Source organism: Lipotes vexillifer, unplaced genomic scaffold, assembly GCF_000442215.2.
Source record: "Lipotes vexillifer unplaced genomic scaffold, Lipotes_vexillifer_v1.1 scaffold2646, whole genome shotgun sequence".
Lineage (NCBI taxonomy): Eukaryota > Metazoa > Chordata > Mammalia > Artiodactyla > Lipotidae > Lipotes > Lipotes vexillifer.
This window is the reverse complement of record NW_006790242.1, coordinates 135,940-145,729: the sequence shown is the minus strand read 5'-3', so window position 1 is coordinate 145,729 and position 9,790 is coordinate 135,940. Positions and strand designations below refer to the sequence as shown.

General features: G+C 37.4%; 1 protein-coding gene across 2 annotated transcripts in view; it reads left to right on the top strand.

Moving 5' to 3' along the window:
- Positions 1-8,016, top strand: part of HNRNPU (heterogeneous nuclear ribonucleoprotein U) — a 9,528-nt gene extending 1,512 nt beyond the window's left edge. Inside the window, exons 2-14 of one of the 2 annotated variants that reach the window (XM_007463465.1) lie at positions 592-703; positions 792-865; positions 2,810-2,949; positions 3,523-3,622; positions 3,984-4,096; positions 4,441-4,704; positions 4,904-5,023; positions 5,360-5,488; positions 5,583-5,751; positions 6,008-6,262; positions 6,572-6,756; positions 7,114-7,185; positions 7,646-8,016. In XM_007463465.1, the coding sequence (XP_007463527.1) occupies positions 592-703; positions 792-865; positions 2,810-2,949; positions 3,523-3,622; positions 3,984-4,096; positions 4,441-4,704; positions 4,904-5,023; positions 5,360-5,488; positions 5,583-5,751; positions 6,008-6,262; positions 6,572-6,756; positions 7,114-7,185; positions 7,646-7,699 (1,787 nt within the window). In that variant the 3' untranslated portion in view covers positions 7,700-8,016. The remainder of the gene's footprint in view (positions 1-591; positions 704-791; positions 866-2,809; positions 2,950-3,522; positions 3,623-3,983; positions 4,097-4,440; positions 4,705-4,903; positions 5,024-5,359; positions 5,489-5,582; positions 5,752-6,007; positions 6,263-6,571; positions 6,757-7,113; positions 7,186-7,645) is intronic. The other variant, XM_007463464.1, reaches the window with a different exon arrangement.
- The last annotated feature ends 1,774 nt before the right edge of the window (positions 8,017-9,790 follow it).

The window sequence follows — 9,790 nt, the reverse complement described above, 5'->3', positions numbered from 1 at the left end:
GGGGGGGGTACTGCAGCTGCCGCTGGAGGGGGAGGAGCCGCGGTGGCGCCGCCGTGCTGCGTGCGCGCAGTGCGGGCACATGTCTCGGGGGGAGGGGAGGCCCGGGGCCCCGGCGGCGCGCTGTGGCGGCTCCGGGCCGCGGTATTGTGCAAGGCGCGCCGGGCTCGGCGTGACGTCACTTCCGGCGGGCGGGGCCGGGCGGGTCCAGCGGCGAGCAGTACAATGCGGCCGCGGGAGCGCGGGCCCGGGTGGGGGAGGGGAGTGCGGGCGGGGCGCTTCGGCCCCTCCCCCCTTCCTGAACTCTCTCTGGGATACACGTGGGCTTCGGGCCTGGGCCGCGCTAAGTTTTCATTAGCTTTTTCGAATATTCGAGTAGGCTGGCGAAATTAGCAATGTCCTTAGACTGCGTCACTAATTCTAGTCCAGTTCCAAGCGGGTTTTTCTTTGAATTCTCGTTTGAGTCGTCGATTGAAAACATTTAAAAAAATGAACGGGGAAAGTCGAGCTTTTGGGGGGCGTCAAAACAGAATAGGTTTTTTTGTTTGTTTTGTTGCGGCGTGGTGTCTTATAAAGGGGTGTCGTGTGTTGTAGGAGACGGCAAAACAGAACAGAAAGGCGGAGATAAAAAGAGAGGTGTTAAAAGACCTCGAGAAGATCATGGCCGTGGCTATTTTGAGTACATTGAAGAGAACAAGTATAGCAGGTAGAGGATGCTAACGTAGTGTTACTTGTCACTTGTTCTTTATGCTTTGGTGGGGAAAGCTGTATCAGGAGACAATTCTGTCTTTCAGAGCCAAATCTCCTCAGCCACCTGTTGAAGAAGAAGATGAGCACTTCGACGACACAGTTGTTTGTCTTGATACTTGTAAGTGAAGCTGTTTCTCCCCCAATTGTCAAATGTGGGTTTTGGTTACAAAATATTAGAAAACTTAACACGTGTAAACAGCTGTTTTAAAAGTAGGAAGATGATGGCTTATATTCAGATTCTGGTCACTTAATATTTAGTACAGTAGTTGTATTGGTAATTTTACAGGCTCTAACAATTTGATGTTTTTTGGTATGGCTTTAAAGTTCTCATTTGTAGGAATGTGAAATTAATGCCAATATTTGACTGTCTAGCTAATGGAAACTTGTAAGACTACTTATAACTTGTCCATTTAGGCTTCTACGATAAAGTAATGTCATTTTTTTGTGGAATTATGTTAAGTGAGCTCTTTGAGCTAGTTAAATATTAATGGCTTTTCCATTAGCACGCCATTATATTCCCTTTTCTAAAAGATTGTAATAATACTTTTTCAATAACTGCTCTTTTGTTCTCAATTCCAGTTCAGTAGCTGCTGCTTTAAGCTAAGTTGATTTCTTCCAAAGACCTGGGGCAGCAGCAGTGGGCTATCACTGGGCCACTAGCTTTCTTCAGCAGCGAATGGTATCAATGGCAGCGCTGTAAATACTGCTACTTTACCCAGTTGGGTTGCAATTGAGTATGAGGAAGTATTGCAAACCTCTAAATGGGCCTTGGCTGTCAGACTCCTAGTTTTTCTAATACAAAAAAAAAAAATCATTTATTTGGTGTTGTGATCAGAAAGTACAATTCTTTCTGTGATAGAACAAAGGGTGGAAATAATTGCTTAGAGGTAAGGTGTCAACTTATCCTGTAGATCTAAGGAGTTGAAGCTTAGAGTCTCATGTTTTGGAATACGTATGGTTTTTATTTAGATGTGTAAGGCAGTGTAAATATAAGTCTTGATTTCTTATTGCATACGCTTTACCACATAGTTGAGATAGTGGAGTGTTTTTTTTTTTTTTTTTTTTTTTAAAAAAGACTTGCCCATGGAAGCGTAGTTGAATGTTTTACGTTAAATTCAGTTGCTTAAATATTGGCGAGATACTGAAGCAATGATTCGGCAAGGTAATGCTATTATAAAAGGCTTTTAGCTCCTCACCTAGGGATATCAATTTAAGTGCATTATTGGGTTCAAACACAATTGGTTGAATTGAAAATTCTGTTAGTGATGATCGGGAATAAAAGAACAAAGCTAATTTAAGGAGAATTTCAAACTGTAGATTTAATTTCATATCACCAGTAGCTTTCTAACTTAAGTGCTCCCTTGGCTGAGAACTCAGAAGGTGCATGCTAATGAGCCAGTGACCCAAAGGTAGCTAGGTTAAAGAAGTTTTGGATTTGGATTATTCCAAAGTGTGTAATCCCCCATTGTTATTGATTAACAGGCAAGTCTGGGGAAAGGGGACCTAAAATGCTGTAGTAGTAACAGCATTAGATGACCAGGTTTGTATTTTGCAGATTGAAACTGCCTTAACAAGTTTTAGCAAACAATTTAAGATCTAGAGCCCCTGTAAAGTGCAGGATCAACAGCTCATACTCGTATTTTAAAATACGTGATCATGGCCTCCCTTCAGTTTTATTGTGGCACTGGTAAATTCTACCTGGTCTGGCATGCTTCACTTTGATTTCCTGCTATCCTCTACTGCTTGCCTCTAAATCAAGGTAAAGAGCAGAGCAGGTATGTATTAATGTCACATTGTCTTGATTATTTTATATACTTAAAATACACATACTAAACCTCGATATTTGTTAGTTGCACAGGTAGTGTATGCTCTAGTTCATAATTTGGCAAGAATTGACTTGGTGGGAGCGGGGCTTGAACTGAAAATTCGAACAACAGCATGATCTGTAAAAATGTATGCAACATTAAGAAATATGAGAAAATTTAATAAAGTTTTGTCTACATAGCAGATACATTTATATTGGATATCAAAAGAAATAATATGGTATTTGATATAATTGCAGATAATTGTGATCTACATTTTAAAATATCAAGAGATCGCCTCAGTGCTTCTTCCCTTACTATGGAGAGTTTTGCTTTTCTTTGGGCTGGAGGAAGGGCATCCTATGGTGTGTCGAAAGGCAAAGTCTGTTTTGAGATGAAGGTAAATGCAATTTTGTGATGATGTCTTTTTTTTCCTTAAGAACCTTTGTGAGTTTTTCCCTGACACTTAGATGTCACTGGAACTTGTAATTTTTCAAGTTTTTGTGGGACTTGGAATCTATGATTTGTAACAGTTTAGGATGTTTGTTATATTAGAAGTTGCCATATAGAGCCAGCCTAATTTTTATTTAGGGTGTTCATTTTTTATCAGGCACTTGAAAGGCCCACCATGGGTTTGAAAATAAATTTGGTTAGGCTCCTGTTTTTGTTCCAGAGAAAAAGCGTGTTAAATGAATACTTTAGTTGGTTTTGAGTATCGAGAACATGTAATTGCAACATTTTCTTTTAAACGTGAATTAACCAAGTACTTAACCATTTTCCGTTTCAAGTTAAAAACCCTTACATCAGTTGTTAAAGTTCTTGTGAATGTTAGGGGGAAGAGTAGAGTTGGTGTCTTTCTGTACTTTGTAGCTGGAGAAAAATTAGCCCATTGCCCGAATGAAATAAACCAGCGTTGGTTCAGTGGTTTATTTTCCTTCGTTTACAGTTTAATCATTTATGATTTGACTTCCAGGTTACAGAGAAGATCCCAGTAAGGCATTTATATACAAAAGATATTGACATACACGAAGTTCGGATTGGCTGGTCACTAACCACAAGTGGAATGTTGCTTGGTAAAGTTTCCATTTGAGTATCTATGTACTCATGAGTGTTCAGGGTTTGATTTCAGTAGTTAGACTAGAAGGCATTCTAAACTTTTTGCCTGTTTTTAGAGATGAATAATAATAACATGGACACTGGCTAAAGTTTAGCTTTTCTGTCTTTGTGGTTACTTGGTTTATGACTGATAGTTGAAATAGAATATTATCCATGGTATGCAATTTGTCAACTAGTTATATAACCACCTACCTCTCGTTAACTTTATATGTAGTATAAAGTCAGTATACTTTTGAACCCTACATCTGGAATGTAAAAAGTACGTGGGTCATTGGACTTCTGAAAAACTGATTTCATGAAAGTTAATTATTTTCTTAGGTGAAGAAGAATTTTCTTATGGGTATTCTCTAAAAGGAATAAAAACATGCAGCTGTGAGACTGAAGATTATGGAGAGAAGTTTGATGAAAATGATGTGATTACATGTTTTGTTGTAAGTCGTAGCTAAATTTCTACATATAAATAGCAAGTTAGTAGATAAAAGTATTTTAACATCATATCACTGTCAGTTTTCAATACTAATTCATTTTGACTGAAAACTACTTAATGTGAAGTTGATCCGAAAATCTAGTCTTTTAGGGCAATATTAATTTCTGCTTGTGGATATAGGTGTTCTAGTTGTATATAACCAAATGTTAACCAAAGCTCTTTAACATATAACCTAAATATGTTTTCTACAGGATAAAGCTTCACTCCTAACTTGAATTTTGAAGTTTTGTTTTTAAAGAAGTGTTATAAGAAGATTAAAACCCATTAATTTTTTTCTCCAATTAACAGAACTTTGAAAGTGATGAAGTAGAACTCTCCTATGCAAAGAATGGACAAGATCTTGGCATTGCCTTCAAAATCAGTAAGGAAGTTCTTGCTGGACGACCACTCTTCCCGCATGTTCTGTGCCACAACTGTGCGGTTGAGTTTAATTTTGGTCAGAAGGAAAAGCCATATTTTCCAATACCTGAAGACTATACTTTTATCCAGAATGTCCCCTTGGAGGATCGAGTTAGAGGACCAAAGGGGCCTGAAGAGAAGAAAGATTGTGAAGTAAGTCACTTTAAAAAAAGAATTTTGAAGGTTGCTTTTGCTTGGCAAAAATAACATCTAGAAGAGTTGGAAGGTTGCTCTGTTTAATTTACTGACTGCCATACATGTTGTTCCCATTAAAAGGCTGTGAAAGTTCAGATATGTAAACTGGGCTTTTGTGCATTTAAAAAAAATATTTAAAGAATTCTTTCCATTGTAGGTGGTTATGATGATTGGCTTGCCAGGAGCTGGAAAAACTACCTGGGTTACTAAACATGCAGCAGAAAATCCTGGTAAATACAACATTCTTGGAACAAACACCATAATGGATAAAATGATGGTAAGTAAATGGGGCATGATTTCAGCATTTTTAAGACTAGAAGGTATTCGGGGTAACCGTTTTGTCTGTCTTTATTCATTTTGTTAGTATCTTAGAGATAGGAGTTCGGACAGTTAAATTGGTTATTTAAGCAGGCTCTTTACTTGTAAGGTAAACTGCCTTCCAATGGCTAGCTTAGGCTTCCTTCTCTTTTCTATAGAAGGTTTTGGATTTGGACTATCCAGTAGCTAAAAATGAATTGAAGGCACTGGGTGTTGTTACAGGATAAACTATCCTTTTCTGTAGCAGTGAGAAAAGGCAATATTTAAATTTTGAAACTTTAACTTTTAAAAATAGGTGGCAGGTTTTAAGAAGCAAATGGCAGATACTGGGAAACTAAACACGCTGTTGCAGAGAGCTCCACAGTGTCTTGGAAAGTTTATTGAGATTGCTGCCCGTAAGAAGAGAAATTTCATTTTGGATCAGGTAAGCTGCAGCTTTGAGATTGAAAAAAGTAACTGATAATTATAGAATTAATGTTTGGGGTTATAAACTTTTTTTTTTTTTTTTTTTTTTAAAGACAAATGTGTCTGCTGCTGCCCAGAGGAGAAAAATGTGCCTGTTTGCAGGCTTCCAACGAAAAGCTGTTGTAGTTTGCCCAAAAGATGAAGACTATAAGCAGAGAACGCAGAAGAAAGCAGAAGTAGAGGGAAAAGACCTACCGGAACATGCAGTCCTCAAAATGAAAGGCATGAAATTTATTTCTACTGTTACGTTAAATATCCTTCTGTGATTTATATCTGTGAACTTAAATTTTGTGTCAGTAATACTGTTACAGGAGTTAACTGTAAATGAGTATACTTCACTTGTTTAAGAAAATGTAATTAAGACATGAATAGATATTGTATGCTTTGCAGGAATTAAGCTGCTTGAGAGTTGTAGGCTCTAGGATTGTGAGTGTGTATGTAGTGGGTTTGTGGGTTAATATGATTTAATGTTTTGTAGGAAACTTTACTCTGCCAGAAGTAGCTGAGTGCTTTGATGAAATAACGTATGTTGAACTTCAGAAGGAGGAAGCCCAAAAACTTTTGGAGCAATATAAGGAAGAAAGCAAAAAAGCTCTTCCACCGGAAAAGAAACAGAACACAGGCTCAAAGAAGAGCAATAAAAATAAGAGTGGCAAGAACCAGTTTAACAGAGGTGGTGGCCATAGAGGGCGCGGTGGATTCAATATGCGTGGTGGAAATTTCAGAGGAGGAGGCAAGTTAATTTTGAGTATTATTTATTTGGTTCAATGTTGAAACAAGTGGTGATCTGTAATCTTCTAGTTTGGGTCTGTATGTTTTTCTGCTGAATTTAACATAGGAAGTTTTTGATCCTCATGTCCTAGCTGTCTTAGTAACAATAGTAAAATACTTTATGCGATTTGATGGTAAACACACCTAGGTTACTTTGAATGGTTAAATTAAACATTTTTTTCATAAAATAAAGGAATGGTCCAGAAGGAACCCTAAGTCGTGTATAAAGAAGGTAACAACACACTATTAAATGAAACGTCTCTTGTTTTAGCTCCTGGGAATCGTGGTGGATATAATAGGAGGGGCAATATGCCACAGAGAGGTGGTGGCGGTGGCGGAAGTGGTGGAATTGGCTATCCATATCCTCGTGGCCCTGTTTTTCCCAGCCGAGGCGGTTATTCAAACAGAGGGAATTACAACAGAGGTGGAATGCCTAACAGAGGGAACTACAACCAGGTAATGATTTAAGATCCCTGTATATACTGTTTCTCTGTATAGTTCAGTCTGGAAAGTTAAAGGCATGTGTTGCGCAGCCTCAGAAAGAGTTACGAACACGGCATGTACACATAGTGATGGTAAAATGAGTCAATTTCATTTATATTGATTTTTCAGGTGCATTAACTAGCAACAAGTCAGGGGATGTCTCATAGCGAATAAGTTAATCACCTGAGAGCAAACGCAGCAGAGAGTGCTCAGAGGTTAATGGCTGACTGGCAATCTTACCTGTTTCTGTGGCTGTGTCTCCTCTTGTCCCCCTGCCCCATATACCAACCTAACAACTTGTGCTCTTAAAGGTTTTTTTCTTTTTTGTAGAACTTCAGAGGACGAGGAAACAATCGTGGCTACAAAAATCAATCTCAGGGCTACAACCAGTGGCAGCAGGGTGTAAGTAATTCCTTATGTGCTTTTTTTGTACATTTAATTGTATTTTGAATTCATAAGAGTCAATCTTGAAAAAAGATCTTGTCCAGGGATTGAAGTGTTTATAAGTGTTACAGGGCAAGGTGTGAATTGTGTTGCAGTTGTAGCCATAATATCTTTTGAAGGCAAAATAGGTTGGAGTTTGCTGTAACCTAATATTTTAAATAAAATAGTATTTAATACATATGGTTCTTTTTACTGCTAGCCTTAATTGTATAAACTAACCAAGTCATAATGTGTTTCCTTTTGTAATGTGTATTGATAATGGGATATTAATACCAACTAAATCTGGCTTGATAAATCAGAGGTATGACAGGTATAAATTTGTCTCCAGCAGTTACTCTGAATTAGATTGTCATTTCCTAAAAGCAATTTGAGTGGCTTATTGATGTTTTTTCTTTAAAAAAAAAATTTTCTCTTACAGCAATTCTGGGGTCAGAAGCCATGGAGTCAGCATTATCACCAAGGATATTATTGAATACCCAAATAAAACGAACTGATACATATTTCTCCAAAACCTTCACAAGAAGTCGACTGTTTTCTTTAGTAGGCTAACTTTTTAAACATTCCACAAGAGGAAGTGCCTGCGGGTTCCTTTTTTAGAAGCTTTGTGGGTTGATTTTTTTTTTTTCGTTTCTTTTTTGTACATTTTTAATTGCAGTTTTAAAGTGAATCGTAAGAGAACCTCAGCATTGTGCACGATAAGAGAATGTGTCAGTATTTCAGGGTTCTACATTTTATCTGTAAAATGTGACTTTTTTTTTTATCACAACAAAAGTAAAATGTTGCTTTGTACCTGGTGTCTTTTATTAAGAATTTACTCCCCCCATTTCTCAGAGATAACAGTCGGGAGTTATTGTCACAATATAATAGAAATGTTAGCAACCAGATTCATGTAAGGACTAAGTGGTCCTCATGAATTGCATAAGACTCTGTACTGCTCGTATTACACTCCATCCTCTCTGTAGTTTGCTGAGTAGTGGAGGGGTAAGCTAAATAGTAGTTTTTGACAGTAACTGGGAAGGCTCTTTCTTTCTAAGTAACAATGCAATTGGCATATTTGGGAATGAAGATAAAATTTGGAACTAAGATAGAGAAGATGGAGTGTATGTAGAAGGGCTGTTAAAAATGTAAAACTTGGTTGCGTTATTTGTGGAGGCTCAAACTTGTGAAGGTTAAATACCATAATTTTTCCATTTGTTCTGCATTTTGATTCTGAAAGAAAGCTGTTGCGTTATTTGTGGAGGCTCAAACTTGTGAAGGTTAAATACCATAATTTTTCCATTTGTTCTGCATTTTGATTCTGAAAAGAAAGCTGGCTTTGCCCATTTCTTATTAAAAAAACTTGTTGTAAATCCAGTTGTCTAATGGGATCTATATGAAGTTAGCTATGTCTGTATGCCCTTCTCCCACAAAATACTGTATAACTAGTGTGCTTGTAGTAGTTAACTCCACCATCATTGTAAGCTAATGAAATTGTGAGTCACCCATTTATATCTTAATTTTTAATCATGTCAGTTCTTGAATGGGTATCTCCTTAGCCTGCTGATTTCTTTTTCTTTCTAAAGAAAGTGGGTGGAGAAATTAATTTAGACGTTTGTTTGCAATAAAAAGAATTCATTTTACTCTCGTTTTGGGATTCTCGCCATCAAGGTTCAAAATCCCTTTATGAAACTCCCAAGAGGAGAAAATTTAAGTGTGTGCTTTCTGGACAGCTTATTCTCTGTACTTGGAACATTTAGGTTTTAAAAACTTAAATGTATACTGACAATTGACTTTTTAAATTATGAAGTAAAGTTGAATGCTTCCCTTCCCCTCCCCGCCCAGATGACTTTTAACATTTAATGAGGGGAAAAGGTACTGGCTGGGAGAAGTTAACACTCAGTTTATCATCTTTACAAAATGCTAATGGCTGTCCTCAACTGATAATTATATATACATCTGTATAATACATGAAACTCTGGGAACAGATGCTTTTAGAAGCCATCATGCAAGCCAGTCATTACTACACAACACTGCTAACTTAACTGTAGTTATGTGATAACATTAGATCCCCTAATTGTAATTTTATTGGGTTTGCACAGAACACTTAATCTTCTAAAGGACCCTCACTCATGTGAGGTGAGGAATCAGGAGTCAAACTGTAGAACTAAAACTTGACATCAGTTTAGTGTTTCATTGGTGTTTTAGGTTGCTTCTGGTAAGTATAGGTTTGTTTATATTTCTGACTGCTTAGATTTTTGTTTTAGCCATTTAAAATCAGATTTTTAACTATTTATACTCCTAGGAATTTTCTTGCTAAAAGATGAGCTGGAGCTGAGTTTCAGATGATGGTATAGGTTCAGTTGAGAATTTTTTGGCCTATAACCCTACAATTACCATAGGAATACTTAACAGTACAAGATAGTGCCTCAGGGGCTTTTGTCTTTTTAGCAATTAACTTAATGCTAGCAACCATTTGCATGAGTCTGCTTTTCAGTATACATCAGTATTACTGGGGTTGTATAGACTTAATGGGGGTGGGGAGTAAGGTTTGTTGCTAATCAGTGTTTGTGTCCTAAATGTTTAG